General features: G+C 33.4%; 1 protein-coding gene across 1 annotated transcript; it reads right to left on the bottom strand.

The window, feature by feature from the left end:
* Nucleotides 1-1,474: 1,474 nt before the first annotated feature.
* On the bottom strand, nt 1,475-4,068 carry LOC126656040 (cytochrome P450 81Q32-like). Its single transcript, XM_050350493.2, has 2 exons — nt 3,052-4,068; nt 1,475-2,178 (listed from the first exon to the last, which is right to left on the bottom strand). The coding sequence occupies exons 1-2, from the start codon at nt 3,943-3,945 to the stop codon at nt 1,567-1,569; spliced, it is 1,506 nt and encodes a 501-aa protein (XP_050206450.1). The 5' UTR covers nt 3,946-4,068; the 3' UTR covers nt 1,475-1,566.
* Between the last annotated feature and the right edge of the window lie 15,344 nt (nt 4,069-19,412).

The following is a 19,412-nucleotide window of genomic DNA, read 5'->3' as shown; positions in this document are numbered from 1 at the left end:
TATGAAATTAAAATCAAGCGTACTTTGTTCGAAGTAATCTAATAATAATTGCAGTAGAAAATAATAATCAATGATGAATCCAATTGCGAAAACGAATAGAAAGACTAAGATACTAGGGTTTATTGTCTAATACAAAAATTACGCGAACCCTATTACAATGATTCAGTCTAGTATTTATACGGCTCCCAATGTTGTTGATGTATTTAAGTTGAGCGGTGATGAAATTCGAGAAGTGCCCTTGAAGCTTGCTGGAGATTGCTGACGAACAGGGACATTTTTGTCCAAATAAAAACGATTCAGCACGTAGTGTGCGTTCGCACACAAGGGAGTGTGCGAACGCACACTCTTCCTTCTTTTGGGAGTGTGCGTCGCACACTCCTTTTCTCTCATGCGCACACCCCTCTACTTAGCCACATATTTTTAGTCAATTTCTCAATTTTTTCACTGGATCTCAAGAATTAGCTCATGAAGAGCTCGCACATTCCATTCCCGTTCGCATACTTCAACATTCAACCTGATAATTTGCGGTTTTGATCCTTCAATTTTACTCCAACTTGCTTTCTGATCCCTAACTCCTGAATTTCACCAAAAACACCCTGATTCTCGATATAATTGCATATTTCACCTAAAACGCTCAAAGTAATAATAAGACAATAAAACACCAATAAAATAATCAAAATATGCAATTACCGAGTCAAAAACACACCTAAAGAGAGGAGTATTTCTACTCCTATCAAACTAAATCCGATAACCTGACATAGAACAGATAACATGCTGTCTGATTCACATATCTTACGAAAATAAAAATATATTATTAACTATTTCGCTAATTAAGTGCAGTCTTCAATCAGTCTTCGATAATTCTCCAATCACCCGCAAACTCACATCATCCGATTTATTCACCACTTGAGAACTCCTTCATAAAAAAGAGACAACAAACCTTTCATAGAAAAAGGACAACAAACCTTTCACAAATAAAGGACAAAATTAAAACATCCAGAAAAAAAAAACTAATATAGCTCATGAACTATTCCATTTTGTTGTTGAAAGATCTCTAGCTTATCTTCGCTTCTTGGTAATTAAATTGCGCTTCGTTGATAAATTTTAATCCATTAAGAAAAAATGAAAAAGAATTAGCTATTTATTATATTTTATGAAATTAAAATAACTTAAATAAATGGATGGCTACCGTTAGCAGAAAAATCAAACTATTAACGGTTGTCGGAGAAGAAATAAAAAAAACTCTAAGCGGCTAGGGTTTGTTTATATAAAAAATAATAGGGTTTAGTTTTAAGTGATAATATCTAATTTAATACGAGTTGAATAGTTCTTATTGTGTTAATTACAAGATAATAACTTTAGTAATTAAAAAAATAAAATAAATTATAACATTTATATATTCTATAATTAAATGAAAATTCAATAATTTATGGAGTTTAATATATGAAAAGACGACATATTAAGTACATAAATGTTGGTCTAATAATATATATTAATTTTCGCTAATTACCGTTAACAACTAACGCTGAGTAGGTTTATTTCTGATAAAACAAAAATACATAAATACTAAATATGTGAAGAGGGAATTGTTTTCATGATTGGACGTGATTTGCACATAGCTTCTAATGGTTCAGCCTTAGGCATAGTAATCCCTTTATCTTCAAACATGTCAATTTCTTTCTCACTCACTCTTTTCCATTCAAAGCATTGAATCAACGAGCCCAAAGCTAAACCCACAACTCTCTGAGCTAACCCAGCTCCAGGACATGACCTTCTACCCAAACCAAATGGCATCAGTTTATTTGTCCTGTCAGCTTCTCCACTATCAAATCTCTCAGGTTTAAAAATATTTGCATCATCCCATATTGTAGGGTCTCTATGAATGGCCCATGCATTAACCAATAGCATCGTGCCACGCGGCACGTCGTATCCTCCAACCGTGGACGACATGTGGGGGACTAAGAGTGGAGCTGATGGATAGAGCCTTAATGTTTCAGAAATGATGTTTTGAAGATAAGGTAATTTAGAAAGATGATATTCATCTAGCAAACATTTTTCCCCGGCTTGTTTATCTATTTCATCTCTGGTCTTTTTTAACATTTTTGGATGGTTGAGTAGGTTAGACATTGCCCATTCTATTGTCACCGATGTTGTATCAGTCCCAGCAAATATCATTACCTGTATAGGAAAATAACTATACTTAAGTTAGGCATTTCCTCTCTTTTAACCAAAAATAAATTTATAATAGATAGTGATATTTAAATAAAGACTTTGGGGATTAAAAACTTTATTATTTTATTTTATTTTATCCTCAATAAGTTGCTGTACAACAAGACATTATCTAGTAACCAACAAAATTTTAGCTAGACAGTGATCCATACTACTTTGTCGCTGTCTCATGAGTCATGATCTGTACACAGTTGCATATATTTGCGAGTAAAGATCAGCATTGCCAAGGGAGGCATGCGTTCGTCCATATATGCCATATCATGATAATATAAAGGAATAACCACTGAAAAATTAAAATTTCAAATATTTTGAATTCCAATTAAAAATAAACTATAAATTAACTTAAATTATAATATTGTTTTAGTTATATTTAAGTTTGTCTAATTAAAAATGTCTAATATATTAAAAATATGATCAAAGTCTATTGGATGAACAAAATTCTAATCAAACCTTTAAAAACACCAATTTTAGCATATTTTCCATAGATAAGTTTCAATTTCGACCAATTGCTCATTCGTTTTTCAAATAAATACCAAACGTGTTTGAATATTTTTAATTTTAACCAAAACTAACCATTTCTCATTGAGAAAATACTTATAAAAATTGAGAACTGAAATAAATAATGGAAAATTGGTACTTTATAGAAAAAATATATGAATGGAAGCCTAAAATTAAAGCGTACTAATTGAAAATCGGTTAAAATTAATATTTTGAAAAGGTTTTGTTAGAATTACTTCAACCGAAAATGTTTGATATTGTTAAAACATTGCCTAGAAAGAAAATTGTACATAAAAATAGTGGCAGCAGAGTATGTGCACTAACCTGTATAAGCCCTTTAATAATCTCATCAGTATAATACTCAGGTTCCGATTCTTGTAAAGAAAGAAGATGATCAATCATAGTATTATTCATACTCTCTAAATTCGCCTTCTTGCGTCTATGTTCATCGATCAGTCCTTGAAAAAACGCATCAATTCTTTTAGCATATCCAATTACAGTTCTTTTAAACTTACCACCATCCAACCAATTCAAAATCGGCAAGAAATCTCCAGGGTTTGATACTCCTCCATACGATGCAGTTTCCTTCAATATCTGCCGAAACTGTCTCGCCTCTTCTTCGTCACTCACCTCATCTCCGTAATATCTCTTCCCCGCAATCATTCTTATCATTATGTTAAATGTCAGCTCTCGAAACTTTGATTTTAGCTCTACTTTGGAGAACCCTTGGAGCGAGTTACGAGTTAGGTTAACCATTAGTCTCTTTATTTCGTCTTTTCGGATGCTTGCGAGTTTATTAAGGCGATGAGTGGAGAACATCTCGATGGCGCATATGCGACGGAGGTTGCGCCAGTGGTCACCGTAGGGTGCTTGAACTACGGTTGTATGGTTATAAGCTACGTATTTGCCCAAAAGTAATTTAGGACGATTCGCGAAAATGATGTCGTTTTTCGTGAAGCATTCTTCGGCTGCGGAGGATGAAGAAACTATGATTACCGGGCGAGAACCTAAGCGGAGGATAATGATGGGGCCGTGCTTTTGGAAAAGGCGGTAGAGGGTTCTGTGCATGGGATGTTTTAGGAGATGGAGATGGCCGATGATGGGGAGAGCACGAGGGCTAGGGGGGAGATTTTTATGGCGTAATCTTGATTGGTAAAAGATTAAAGATAGGAATACTAGAAGAAACATAGTAGAAATGAGAAGAAACAACATTTCCATTGATTATTATTGATTTAGTTTGGTGATGGAGTTGATGAACGAAGGAATTAGAGTTAATTATATAGACATGGTGACTTAAGGAAAATGAGAAGAGCTCAAAAAATTGGTGATGGGCAGATTTTGGACTGGTTTCTTACTGCACATGCATGCTTATGTTTTTTATATATGTTTATATATAAAATTTGAACCCTTAATCAAAAATATTATTTTTAAATTTTGTAATTATTATAATATGAACATGTGAGATTTTTTTGATTAAAATCTGCATGGTTATGGTAGCTTAATTGAGGTCGTAAGTTTAAACCACACTCACACTCATATAATTGCAATCGTTTAAAATCTAAAATTAAACTCGAATAAAGATTGATTTTTATGTGAAACGTCTTAAAATAACCCAATTGACGTAGTTGAAACTCATTTAGATTACCTGGTGCTTATAATAGAAACTTAAATTAATAATTCTTCCTCCATTGCATTTGAAAAGAATTCTGCAGCTTAAAAATTTCATTTATATCATGTAGAATAATTTTTTTTATTAATGGTGTATACATTTTGTAATTAACGATATCTATAATTCTAAATAGAGACATAACTATCATAGAATTAGGATAGAATCTAGTCCGGACTAATTTTTTTTTTAAAAGATAAAATTTATAGTGAATTTAGAAACAGATGGAAATTAAATCCGGTCTGTTCAAAAATTAAAATAAACTACATAAAAGAAATTGAAATGGATCGATCGATGGGGAAATAACAATTTTTTACAAGCCAGGGGTGGAGTCAGAATTGATTTTAAGCGGGTGCCTAAGTATACAAAATTCGAATTTTATAGCTATATTTAATAAAAATTATGGATATTTTTCGCAGGAAAATAAGTTCAGCGAGGCCAATTGTATAAAAATCTAGCCTAATGACTATAATATTAATGTAAAAAAAATTCAAAGGCTATTTTGAGCCAAAAATAAAAAAATTGGGGGAAGGGGGAGGGTTGATAACCTGGCTCCGCCCATGGTGTTCACCGAGCAATATATTTAGTTTTATATTTCTCTTGATTTCTGAATTTGTATATATTTATCTATATGATTTTTTATTTTTTAGTTTAACCTATCTGACATTCCTATTTATAAATTCTAGAGAGTAAAGCTCAAATGGGATGACGTGGCGAGAAAATATTGACTAGGCTGGCAGCTCGCTCAACACATCATCAAATTTGAAAAAAGAAAGTTAAACGGGTTAACTGGAAATATAGAAACTAAATAGGTGAAAAGATACAATTTCTTTTAAAAAAAATTAATATTTTTAGTAAAAAAACTCATAATTATAAGCAAATTAACATCAAATATAATATTTTAGAAATAGATTGGGAATATATTTTTATTTATAATTTAAAGAGATTAAACTGAAAATTGGAGATCATATGTATTAAAAGGTACAAGTTTAAAGTTCAAAATATATTTTATTATATGACTCATCAGATAAAGTTCATGAGTCAAGATACATTTACGTGTTGTTTTTTTATTTGTAACTAAACACTTGTCCCAATTGAATAAGAAGGGGTTAAACAATTATAAAAATTATTATGTTTGAGAACATATAAATATAATTTACAAGTTGAGTTGTCAAATAGGTTAAACTGAAAGATGAAAGATCAAGTGAATAAATAAATATATATTCAGAGATTATTAAAGTTATTAAATTACAAATTTATTTCATTTTGAAATTTTAATTTATTCTATTTCGACTATTACAGTTTAATTTTATCATAAAAAAGATATTTAGGCTAAACATATATGGGTGTCAATCGATTTTTTTTTTTGGCATGTGGCGATTGATTCTTGTTGATTTATGCAAACACAGTTTATTTTTAGATCAAATTGAATAACAATAGATAGTAGTATATGTATTTTTAAGAAAATATTGATTTGTCATATTGCATTTTTTAGGATGAAAATCTCATTTTAAAACAATAATTTAATAAATAAACAAATCATTCAAAAACATTTCATTAAAATAAAATAAAGCCATCTACAAAAAAGCTACACATGTATCCATTTCCTCCAGCTTCACAAAATTAATTTTGTTCGATGCATCACAATCAGATTTTAAACTTAATTTTAGGGGCCGTTTGGTTCAAGGTTGGGAATGGAAATCGGAATGAAATCGGAATGAGAAGGAATGAGAATGAGAATGATTGTTTTCAATTTTTGTTTGGTTCAAAATTAGTGTAGGAATGGGAATGGATAAAGTTTAATAAAAAAATTATTTATTATTTATTAAAAATATTTTTTTATTTTTTTTAAATATTTTTTTATATAAAAAAATAAAATTATTTAAAAAAATTAAAAAAAAGTTTAAAAAAATTAAAAAAATATTTTCGAAAAAATTAAAAAAATTAAAAAATTATTTTTTAAAAAAAAAAATTTAAAAAAAAATTATTTAAAAAAAATATTAAAAAAGTTTTTTTATTATTTTAAGTATATTTTTTAAAATAAATATTTAAAAATAGTTTTTTTAATAATTATATATTTATTATTTATTATTAAAATATTTTGTAAAATTTTGATTCCCATTCTCAAAAGTCCATTCCCATAGGGTGAGGGGGGAATGAGTGATTCCTATTGAGGGGGTAATCACATTCTCATTCCTTAGTGCAATTTGACAAAACAAACATAAATAATGGAAATTATTCCCATACCCATTCCCATTCCCCTTTTTATGGCGAACTAAACGGATTTATGACAAAAAAAATCATGATTTATGACAAAAAAAATCATGATTAAGATTTATTCTTCAAAAACAGAAGTTGATAACTCTTGAATTAAAAAAGAAAAAAACAAGAAGCAGAACTGATAACTATTGATAGGAAAAGTAGCAAAACTGACGAAGTTGTGGATGAGTGTAGTTTTATGTCCCCCGTAGTCCTCACAATTATTAGAATTACTTTTTATAGCAAATGCGTCACTGCATACGCAAACCACCAAAGGATCCTGTCTTGATTACTACCACAATGCAAATTTGGAAGGTATCGAAAAATTATACGAGATCATAATCGTGTGATGTTATTCTTGCAATAAATATGTATTTATTTTTTGAAATATTTAATGATAAAAAGAATAACAATTAAAATAATTTAAAATTGTTTTTCTATTATAAATATTTATTGGCTTTTTATAAATATGATACAGTATAACAGTTGTGTGAGATAAACGTTCATAATTCAGTGAATAATTGATTTTCACGGCCTTTAAACTGCATTTCATTTATGTTATATATCTAAAAATATTTCAATTTTCTAACTTTTCTAGTTTATAGTATATCTTTCAAATTTTTTAAGTTTTGTTATTTTTTAATTTTCAATTTTAAATATAGCCATTTATCGAAACAAAAAGAAAGTCCAAAAATACTCTCATATTACTTCATATTTAAAAAATAGAATATTGATAAAACAAATACCAATATTTCATATTTATAGCGGTTTAGGCTCAATGTGCAAAACGTTACAAATAAATCTCAGTCTTTCTCTTTTTAACATTTTGTATTACCAAACCGGTCATTTTTTGTTGGGATGTCAGAGTGCTAGGTTATGGACATCGTGAAAGGACTTCAAAATGCAACTGTCTTTTTTTTCAAATCTTTATTTAAAGGGTTAATTACATATAAAATCACCACCTTTACACGAATTTTCAAAAATAACACGACCTTTAAAACGTGTCAATTCAGGGCATCACCTTTCATTTCTTTTCAAAAACAACATGGACACGTTTTTAGATAAAATTTTGCTGACTTGGACACCCAATAGGAGTGCCACGTGTCATGCCACGTCAGCAAAAATGCCATTAAAAATGTGTCCGTGTTGTTTTTGAAAAGAAATGAAAGGTGGTGCCCTGAATTGCCACGTTTTAAAGGTCGTGTTATTTTTGCAATTTCGTGTAAAGGTGGTGATTTTATATGTAATTAACCCTTATTTAAATAAACGGTGCCATTTTGAACAAAACAGAACCGATTTGTTTCGAACAAAACGGTACCGTTTTTCTTCTTCTAACTTAAACATCAAACATCAAATATCAAACATTTCAAACTCATTTTCTTCTTTAAATCAGTCTCCCCTCCAGTTCCAGCCGCATATTCTTTCTGGAAATCAAAGTTGGGCTAGAAAATGCAAATAAAAGAAAGGTTGAGATATATTTTGTAAAATTTTGGACATTATGATTAAATTGCTACAAACATGAAACCTTAAATATTTATTTTGACAATACCCCTTAAAATATTTATAATAATAATGCAAATTGACACAATATCAATTAATATAAACGATATTTTTGATCTTTGTTCCGATCCAATTTAAACAAATGACTATGGTTGAAACTGAAAATTGAAAAATGGATAGAATTGAAGATTTTAAAAGGTAAAACTATAATCGAAAAATTCTAAAAAATTGGATATTTTTGAAAGATTAAACACTTAATTTATTATATTTTTGTGATAGGACTTTAGCTTGTTTCAATTTAATTATTAAATTTTAATTTCATTTTAACAGAGACTTTTCAGCCAAAATAATAACGTGGCAGCTAGATTTTACCATGTGGCTATTGTTTTTTATTTGTATTTTTTTTTTTGAAAACTTGTCGTTTATAAATGCGTAACTATGATACAAGTTGGAGTTTTTTTAGCAAAATTATACATATATGTCAAGTTTTATGAAAAATATAAATTCGGCTGCCATTTTTGTATTTTTTTACTGAAAAACCTTCCGTTGAAACAAAATCAAAATTTTATAATCAAATTAAATTAAATAAGAAAATTGAAATAAATTCAAGTTTGATAACCAAAGTAGAGAAAATGGGATAGTTTGGTACTTCCATGATCAATTACATCTAATTTAGTTACTGACTCTCAACTTTCATCTCTATTTTTCTAGAATTATTTTTATTAATATTAAATGAAATAGTAAAAATAAATAATTATATTCCTAATAGTTTTCTGAGAACAAATTAATTATTTTTAAACTTTTACCTCATACATTAGTTTATAATTTCTAAATGGTTCAATTTGACCCATACTTTTAAGCCGTGTTAACATTTTGTTTTATAAAGGGGGAAAATTATATATTATTTTTAAATTCTAAGGATATATTAAAGGTGGAAACTCTAAAACAATTATTTACGTTTAAGATAAATGGATAGCTAATTCTAGGGACTTTCAAGCTATTGATTGACTCGATCGTTACTGAAAAAACTTTAATCTATTTTAATTTAGGCCTCTTTTGATTAAAAAAGTATAATTTCTGGGAAATATATTTTTCGAAAAGTTAATTACTAAGGAAGTTAGTGTGGAGGAAATTAATATTTTTATTACTTGGTTCACTTAATAACTTCTCGGAAAGTTGTATTTATTTTAAATTAATTAAAATGTAAAGACAATATTACGCTCAATAACTAAATTAACTAATTAAATATATAGGGTTATAATCGTATTTTAATTAATTTAATTAGGAAAGTAGAGCTTATCTAGATTTTGCTAGGGAAGTCATTTTTTTAATTAAAGGGCATTCAACTCTTCAACTTTTTGAAAAGTAGATTAACAATAATGAAGCAGATAAGAAGAATATGTTATTTTTAGAGAAATTAAACTTTTTTAGTGAAATTATCCCAAATCAAATGAGGTCTTAGTTCTCAAACCTCACCTTTTTTTGGAGCACTCTCGAAGCTGATATTTTAAAATTGTTTTTCCTTTCATATTACTATTTCCCTTCCCCAAGGTGTTAATTTATCTTTTATGATATTCGTCCTAATAATTTATCTGATATTCTGGACTATCGTCCCATTAGCGTGCTAAATGGATTTTATAAACTGCCATTCAAATTGGGGTTTTTTACACAAACAACTTAATTTGTCCACTTTATAACTTTTATACGGATGCAGGTTTGAGTTTTCTAAACTACCATGTGCGGACTGAATTATAACTTTTATACGGACTCTATATATCAAACCCTAACAACATACAAATCATAATTTCATTTATTTTCTCTCTCCTCATCATTCAATTCTCTCTTCCTCTTAGTTCTTCCTCTCTCTTTTTTATCGTTCGCCGTCTTCCGCTGAGCCGTTCTCTGTTCCTCCGCTTCTCCGTCATTGTTCTCATCATCGTCTTCGTTGTCATCTTCGTCAACGCCATCATCTCCTCGGCTCATCGTCGTCATCTATTTGATTTCATATCTATAATTTATTAATTTTTCTTCTTCTTCTTCTTCTTTTTTATTTTCAGATCTACAATTTTTTTACTGTTTTTTCACCATTAAACATGTATAGAGATTATATTTTAAGAATATAATGCTAATTTCATATTATGTAATATAAATTTATGGTTATATGGAATAAATTTTTGTTATTTCTGCATTTTTTTGTGTTTGGTTGTATTTCTGTGTTTTTTATTATGCAGTTCGATTTATTGATGATGGTTGATTGCTGAAATATTATAATATTACAGTGTTGTTGATTTTATGTTGATTTTGTATTGATAATTAGTTGGTATTTCCTTAATTTTAACATTGAAAAAATTTATTCTAAAAAAAACATTAGCAAATTAGATAATTTTGTGCGTGAAATAACTAAACAAACAAAATCTAAATGAGATTAAATAAGGATATGTTAGTATTATCATGTTGACATGTTGTTGATTTCTTGTTGATATTTTATCGACTGCCACAATTTTTAAAAAAATTATGTTTTATTTTATTCCTTATGTTGATTCGTTGTTGATTTATTGTTGACATTATGTTCATATGTATTTCAACTTTTTTTGATTTTCAATTTTATGTTGACATGTTGTTGATATACTGTTGATAACATGTTGATTTTTCAATCATTGAAAGAAAAATAAACTTAGTCTTAAATTGATGTATTAATGAGCTATTGACATGTTTTTGATAATATGTTGATTGTTTTTGACTTAAATCAATCAATGTTCTCATTTTACAAACATCTTAACTAAATTAGCATTAATTGTTGATTCTTTGTTGATTTATTGTTGACATTATGTTGATAAGTATTTCAACTTTTTTTGATTTTCAATTTTATGTTGACATGTTGTTGATATACTGTTGATAACATGTTGATTTTTCAATCATTAAAAGAAAAATAAAGTTAGTCTTAAATTACTGTATTGATGAGTTATTGACATGTTTTTGATAATATGTTGATTGTTTTTGGCTTAAATCAATCGATGTTCTTATTTTACAAACATCTTGACTAAATTAGCATTAATTGTTGATATCATGTTGACATTATGTTGCTAACTTGTTAATATGATAGTAGTAATTCCACTCACTACTAGAATTCCTGCGATTAGCGACCGAAATTAGCGACGGATGTACAATTCGTCGCTAATTTCGATAATACCGACGGACTTGGCGACAGACATACTGTCCGTCGCCAAGTTCTCAAAATAAATTGGCGGGAGCTTCCCCGCCAATTTTTTCCCCCGGTTTTAGCGACGGATTGTAGTAATCCGTCGCTAATCTCTAGAGGAAAATGAAACGCAGAGTTTCATTGTTACGTTAGCGACAGATTTTCACAATCCGTCGCTAACGTACCAATGAAACTCTGCGTTTCATTTAATGTCTAACATTAGCGACGGATTTAATATCCGTCGCTAATGTTAGGCATTAAACGGGCAGAAGCCCTTTCCTTTCCCCATTTTTTTCTTTTCCTTCCTTCATCAGTTCAGATCGCCGTTCACCGCTGCCGTCCCCATTTCATCAGTCCTCTGCCGCCGTTCACCTCCATATTTTCTTCAGTCCACCGTCGTCCGAGCCCGCCGTTCACCACTGCCAGCAGAACCACCGCCGTTCACCGCTGCCTTTCAGCCAGAGCATCAGTCCGCCGTTCACCACTGCCGTTCATCAGTCCGCCGTTCACCGCTGCCGCCGTTCACCACCGTTTTCCGCCTTTCAGCCAGAGGTAAGGTTTTATTTATTTATTTATTTGTTTATTATATTTTCAGATTTAATATTAGGTTTAAATTAGGATGTAATTAGATTTAAAATTAGGTTTTTAGATTTTAATTAGGTTTACTGATTTAATAAATTTAGGTTAAAATTAAGTTAAAAGTTAATTAGGCTTTAATAAATTAGGTTAATTGTTAATTAGGGTTTATTAAAATTAGATTAAGTTTTAATTAGATTAATTTTTAATTAAGTTAAATTGAAATTGTTTGCATTAAATTTTGAAATATTTGATATGTTATTATTTTAAATAATAATTAATTATGTTAACTGTTAATTAAATTAGTCAATTTTAGATAATTAAATTATACAATTCAATTTAAGGTTTAGTTAACAATATTTAATTATTTTTTAGTTTGTGGTGTAGTTATTAATTAGGTTATGTAATTAGTAATATTTTATTAATTGATGAAATTCAAGTTAAATATTAGATTATATATGATTAGGTTAATTAAATTGTTAATTTGTAGTTTAAATAAATTATAATTTAATTAGATTAAAAATTTAATTAGAGTTAATTGAATTGTTTAATTTGATTACGTAATTTATTCTTAATTTGAAAAATTTTAGATGCAATGGTTTGTTGGTTATGTTGGAATATGTAATGTTTGCTTACAGGACTTCCCTGAAAAATGGGTGATGCTCATTTTACGGGGAAGTTCTGCCGAATTTTCAATAAGTATATGTAACTAATAGTATAACTTTAATTATTTAATTAATAGTGTTCTACAAAACTAATATAAAACTATCGTATTAGGTTTGTATGTGTCTCGCTGACGGTTTCTGATAGCCGCTTATAATAGCCATTGTTGTCTGTTTACATCGCGGCTACCGTATTCATATCTCTTCTCTCTTGCGGTTCTGCTCTTCAACAAGTAAGTGTTACTGCATTTTTGTATTTCATTTTAGTTTGTTAGAGTAAATTGAATAACTGTTAAATTTAATTAACAAAGATTTTATTCCCACCGAATAAAATCTTACCTAGCCGTAGAAACCCGTCCCGTGTGTTCAAGAGATTGAACGACACGGGATTGTACGTGTGTACAGTTCGTAAAACTGCTGTCGTCTGCGTAATTTGATCACGAAAAAACATATATGTATGGATATGGTATAAAAATATTTGGTAGTTTTCTGGCGTATGTTCTCCGGGTGGCTATTTAATATAGGCTGTGTAACGCTTATTCCTTACGGAATATATAATTAGCGTTACACATCCTATATTATATAATGCACCTGGGGAACGACGCCGGAAGGCTGCCGAATATTTTTTCCGTATTCATCCATATATCGTGATCGAATTATGGGGCGCCAGTTTTGCGAATGGGATAGGACCCTACCCTTTTAGCAGTCAATTACATTGACTTTGCTACATTGAGCTTATGAACCAGTACCTAATTGTACGTCCTCCAGAAATGAATCCAGACCGCAGTTGGATGTATACGAGACATGACAGAGGCTTCCTGCCGCCTGATTTTTTCCCTAATCTTGAAGAGTTCGTGAATTTTGCTGTACAACATCCCGAGTGTATGAGTGGGGAAGAGATAAAATGCCCATGTTCTAGGACAAAATGTAGAAATACAAATTTTTGAGATGTCGAAGTTGTGAAACTACATGTCTTGCAGTCTGGGTTTGTTCCAGATTACTATGTCTGGATTCACCACGGTGAGGTGAATGTCCCTCCTGTAGTTCAGCAGCCGGCTAATGAATACGATTACTATAATGAGGGAGGGGGAGATTTAAACTATGGCCAGAGAATGGTTATTGATGCTGCTGGTCCCGAAGTTTTTGAGGAAGAGACCCCGAATGTCGAAGCTCGGAAGTTTTTTGATATGATGAGTGCGGCAGAAGAAGAAATATGGCCCGGAAATAGCAAACACTCACCCCTGTCCGCATCTGTTGAAATTTTGGATATTAAGTGTCGACATCAGGGGTCGATATCTTTGATTGATGACACCTGCCGTTTATTACAAGAACTGCTTCCAGAGAACAACAAAATGCCGAAATTTTTTGCTAATATCAAGAAGCTGGTGAAAGGTCTCGGGTTTCCGGTCGAGGTTATTGATTGCTGTTTCCACAACTGTATGATTTACTGGGGGGCGGACGAGGATTTAACCCACTGTAAAGTTTGCACATTTCCTCGGTGGAAACCTGTAACGAAAAGCAATTCGGCCAAAAGAAGGGCTAACGTTCCGTACAAAAAAATGTTTTATTTCCCTTTAACTCCGAGGCTGCAAAGATTGTACGCTTCCAAAGCCACAGCTAAACATATGACATGGCACGCTGAACATGAAATGGAAGACGAGAAGATGTGTCATCCTTCTGACTCTCCGGCTTGGAAACGGTTCAGTGAGTTGCATACAGATTTTGCTGACGAAACAAGAAATATCAGGCTAGGCTTATGTACTGACGGGTTTCAACCATTTGGTAGTTTTGGGAAAAATTATTCTTCCTGGCCAGTTATTGTGACGCCGTATAATCTGCCTCCTGGCATGTGCATGAAGGATGAGTTTATGTTTCTAACAATACTTGTCCCGGGACCCGGTAATCCAAAAAACCATATGGATATTTTCCTGCAGCCATTAATAGCGGAGTTGAATCAGTTGTGGGAATCTGGAATCCGGACATATGACATTCAAAAACGGCAGAATTTTCAAATGAGGGCGGCGCTTATGTGGACAATTAATGACTTTCCCGCTTATTCAATGTTGTCCGGTTGGAGCACATCAGGAAGATTGGCATGTCCGCATTGTATGGAAAATACTGAGGCTTTCACGTTGCCCGAGAGTGGAAAACAATCGTGGTTTGATTGCCACAGAAAGTTTTTACCTACAGGTCACCATTTCCGTCGGAATGTTACCGAATTCCGAAAAGGCAAACAAGTTAGACATCAATTTGGAGGTGTGAGGACTGGAGATGAAGTGTTAGCAGAGGTGGACGGTTTGGGGTTTAAGAGGGCCTATGAGAATGATGCTAAGGCTACGAATGATGAACTATCTAAAGGCCGTGGTTGGAACCGAAAAAGTATATTTTGGGATTTACCGTATTGGAGGACAAATGTGATCCGGCATAATCTCGATGTCATGCATATTGAGAAAAATGTATTTGACAACGTTTTCAATACCGTGCTCAATGTACCTGGTAAGACGAAAGATACGGTAAAATCTCGGGCAGAGTTGAATAAAATTTGTGATCGTCCTGCCTGGCACAAGATGAGGAAACTGGTAGATATCCAAAGGCTTTGTATGCTTTGGACAGAGATTTAAAAAAGATTTTGTTAGAATGGATTCAAAAGTTAAAGTTTCCAGATGGTTACGTGTCCAACTTGTCTAGGTGCGTTGATTTAAACAGTTTAAAGATGATGGGCATGAAAAGTCATGATTGTCATGTCTTCATGCAACGACTTTTGCCAATTGCTCTTCGGGAGCTTCTTCCGGCAGAAGTGTGGGAGCCTTTAACAGAGTTGAGTATATTCTTCAGAGAGTTAACCGCCACATCGCTGAAAAAGGCAGATCTTCAGAGATTAGAGCTTGATATCCCGAAGATACTGTGCAAGTTGGAACGTATATTTCCGCCGAGTTTTTTTGATTCGATGGAACATCTCCCCGTACACCTTCCATACGAAGCTATGATGGCAGGACCTGTTCAGTATCGTTGGATGTATCCGTTTGAAAGGTGATATATTTAAAGTTCTATTTCGTCAACCGATAATTAGGTAAATTAACTAATTATATGATTATGCAGATACCTGAGAAAACTCAAAAATAAGGTTTCGAATAAAGGCAGAGTGGAAGGAAGCATTAGCAGCGGATATCTACTGGAGGAAACAGCAAAATTTGCATCTTTTTATTTCAAGGATGGTGATCCGATGGTACCATGTCGGATGCAAAGAAATGAAGTTTGCGAAATGGACGTTGATGATGATTTCGACAGATTAAATATTTTCAAACCAAAAGGGCGACCTGTAGGTGCTTGTCGGAACAGATATCTGGATGATGCTGAATATGTTGCTGCCCGAAGCTACATCCTTTTGAATTGCCCTGAAATCGAACCTTACAGAGAGTAAGTCTTAATATACAAATTTAAGTTCAGTATTGAAGAATTTGATACAAATTGTATTAATTCGCTCGTATTCTTGTAAAAAGAGTTTTTGAAGGCGAGTTGTATGAATTCAACCCCGAAATTACACAGACCGAAGTTGTAGTCAAATTGGAGAGGGAATTCGCCTTTTGGTTCGAGCAATATGTAAGTATTAATGTTGTTTTACCGTCGTAGTTGTATATTATATTATCGTGTTGATCCGTATAATAATTGTGCTACAGGTGAAAGACCCAACTGTCAGTACCAATCCCTATATTCTAAGTCTTGCAAAGGGACCGCTTAGATCGTTCAAAACATTCAAGGGGTACTGTGTGAACGGGTTTAAATTCAATACTGAAGAATATGGGGAGGATCGGGTCACAATGAATAGCGGAGTCTGTGTAAAAGGATCACTCTACGGCCCAGCTGAAAGCGACTTTTATGGAGTGTTGACTGACATTATTGAGTTAGAGTATCCAGCTCTACCAATAAAGAGGACGGTTTTATTTAAATGTAATTGGTTTGATCCTACAAAAACGGTTGGTATGTTAGTCCATCCTCGGTATAACATAGTGGATGTTAATCACAGAAGGAGATACAACAAATATGAACCTTTCATTTTAGCTGAACAGTCCGACCAAGTACATTACTTACCTTATCCTAGCAAAAAGCGGGACAAGAAAGATTGGTGGGCAGTATGCAAGATAAAAGCTCGCTCTGAGCTAGACATGCCTGAAACAACTGTTCCAGCTTTCCAAGATGATAGTGCAGAACATCCGCTCGATGTCATAACGAATGACGACCCGACAAATTTAGTTGATCCGAATGGCGAGGCGGACGAGGCTGCATTACACAACCCTCCAATAGTAGAGACGGAAGATGATTATCCACCATCCTCATCAGACGATGATGACATTGGAGCGGAAGATGATATAGAAATTGCATGATTTGTTTTAATGTTATTTCTGTAGAATTTTGACTTTTATTTACGTTTGTTGATGTAGTAACTTTATTTTGTTAAAAAATTATGTGTTATGGTTTTTATAATAGATGTGATTATTTTTTTCTTGTCGAATATTGTTTTGTAATTTGTTTTGCAGATATGAGAGGTTCAGGTTCTTCTTCTGCCGGCCGAGGCCGGGGTAGGGACACTGGTCAGGGACGTGGACGTGGACGTGGACGTGGCGACCCAGAGCAGGATCCACTTGAGAGCTCGGATCCAGGGGCTGAGCAGCAGGTGCTGGCGGGTAGACCCGCACCGCGGAGAGCGGCGAGACAGCCACAGGACCAGCCGCCAGCTACGGACGAGACTGGGAGGATTAGAGTTACACCTGATGCTGCAAGGTATGATTGACAACTTTTTTTAACAAATATTATTTCAAAAATGTGAAAACTAACTTTTTTGTAACGTACAGAGAAAGGTTACTAGATAGCAGGAACGACAGCGGGAGCGCATCGAGGGCGATCTTGCCCATTTTCCGATCTAGCTGGTTCCCTGAGGGTTCCTCGTGGAAGAAGCTGACAGCAGAGCATAAGGGCTTCTACTTCGAGGAGTTCAAGGTTGTTAAATTAAAATTTTAAATATATGTTTTACTGTCTTTTTGATTTCTAATTGTTTTTATTAATTAATGGTTTACAGAAGGGTTTTTGCTGGGACTCCACCCACCCTGAGGACCTGATTAGAGGGGTCTTCTACCGACATGCGGCTAATCGGTACAAAGATACTCTCCACAACATGAAGCCAGATAAAAAAGAGGGCAGTGTTAGTGCTGATACTTGGGCGTCGTGGAAGCGAGACTGGGATACTGCTGAGGCTAAGAAGAAGTCTGAGGTAGCACGAGCTAATCGGCTGAGTGAGCCGTCCGGAGCTGGCACCGGACCGGTTCGACATACCGCAGGATCGAGATCGGCTACGAGGCATAAGACAGTTATGGTAAGTTTTTAATATTACTAATCGTTATATATTCTGTTTATCTACTAATTAACTTTTTCATTTCATATGATAGACTGAGGAGCTCGGTCGAGAGCCCACTTTAGCTGAGTTGCATGTACGGTTGCACCTGACCAAGGCTGATCGGACTGTCTTCGCTGACAAGAGATCAAAGGATAAAAACGTAAGTTTATTTTAACCTTAAGTGACTGCTTACTATGATATAAATATAACTTTATATAGTTAGTTGTTTATAGGATGTTTACGTGTTTGTTGTGGGTGTTGTGATTGCTATTTCGTATTGTTGAACAGAGTTGTCTGTAGTTGTTGCAGGATGTCCCTGGAAAATGGGTGATGATCTAATTTTAGAGAAAATACTGCCGAATTTTAGTTAGAAATGTAGGTTTAAACTAATATTTGTGAAGTATTTTTATAAAGTTTTACTAAACTATAAATTTGTATTTTTATTCTCAGGACCGTTTCCAGGCAGAGCTTGCTGCAGCGACCCAGTCTCAGGCGGCTGGAGAAGGGAGTTCGTCGACTCCAGAGCCGATCGACGAGAACGAGCTGTTTTTGTCTCTCGAGGCAATCAAGAAGCAGCGAGTCTACGGTATTGGTTCGGCTTCAGCATCCTACATCGGCCAGAGCAGCCGATTGCGCCGCGGCGGATCATCCCAGTCACAGCAGCAGGCGGTCGTTAGTGAGGAGATCGAGCAGCGCATTGCTAGAGAGGTTGAGGAGCGACTCGAGCAGCGGATGCGTACTGTGGAGGCGGGTTTTGAAGAGCGGGTCGAGCAGCGGATCCGTACTGTGGAGGCGGGTTTCGACGAGCGGATCCGTACTGAGCTTGCGCGACTGATGACTACACTCCCACCGGAGTTACGACCGCAGTTTCCCCCACCTCCACCTCCACCGGCTGACGACACTACTAGTTTGGGGTAGTATAGTATTTGGACTTGGATTTTTATAATACAGTTTGCATAGTTTGACTTATTTAGTATTTATCGAATTATATACTTTTTTACCGTTTATTTATATATAACGGTTTTGGTTTATGTTTATTTGTGTTTCGGTTTTTGTTTATTTGTTGTTGTCTATTGTGTCTGTCTGTGATTAGTTAACGGGTCTATTCAAAAACAGGGAAAATCGAAAAATGCCGAAAAACGGGAATTTTCTGCCAAAAAAACAAAAAATTAGCGACCACATATGAGCTTTTAGCGACGGATATTCCGTCGCTAAAATGCTCAAAAACGACAAAATTGGACTATTTAGCGACGGAAAATCCGTCGCTAAATAGTCCAATTTTGCGACTACATTTAGCGACGGACAGTTCCGTCGCTGATTTAGCGACGGAATTGTCCGTCGCTAAATGTGTCGGTATTTGGTCGGTCAACCCGACCAAAATACCGACAGGTCCAGGTCAACTTACCGACGGAAATTTCCGTCGGTAAGTTGGCG

The sequence above is a fragment of the Mercurialis annua genome, linkage group LG7 (assembly GCF_937616625.2).
Source record: "Mercurialis annua linkage group LG7, ddMerAnnu1.2, whole genome shotgun sequence".
NCBI classification, from domain to species: domain Eukaryota; kingdom Viridiplantae; phylum Streptophyta; class Magnoliopsida; order Malpighiales; family Euphorbiaceae; genus Mercurialis; species Mercurialis annua.
The sequence above is the reverse complement of the archived record's forward strand: the minus strand, read 5'-3'. Positions and strand labels throughout refer to the sequence as shown.

Excerpts from the sequence above, each read along its gene's own strand:
- LOC126656040 (XM_050350493.2), bottom strand. The coding sequence starts at position 3,945 with ATGGAAATGTTGTTTCTTCTCATTTCTACTATGTTTCTTCTAGTATTC. Across the intron at positions 2,179-3,051 it reads TTATTAAAGGGCTTATACAG|GTAATGATATTTGCTGGGAC; the intron begins GTTAGTGCACAT and ends TTTCCTATACAG.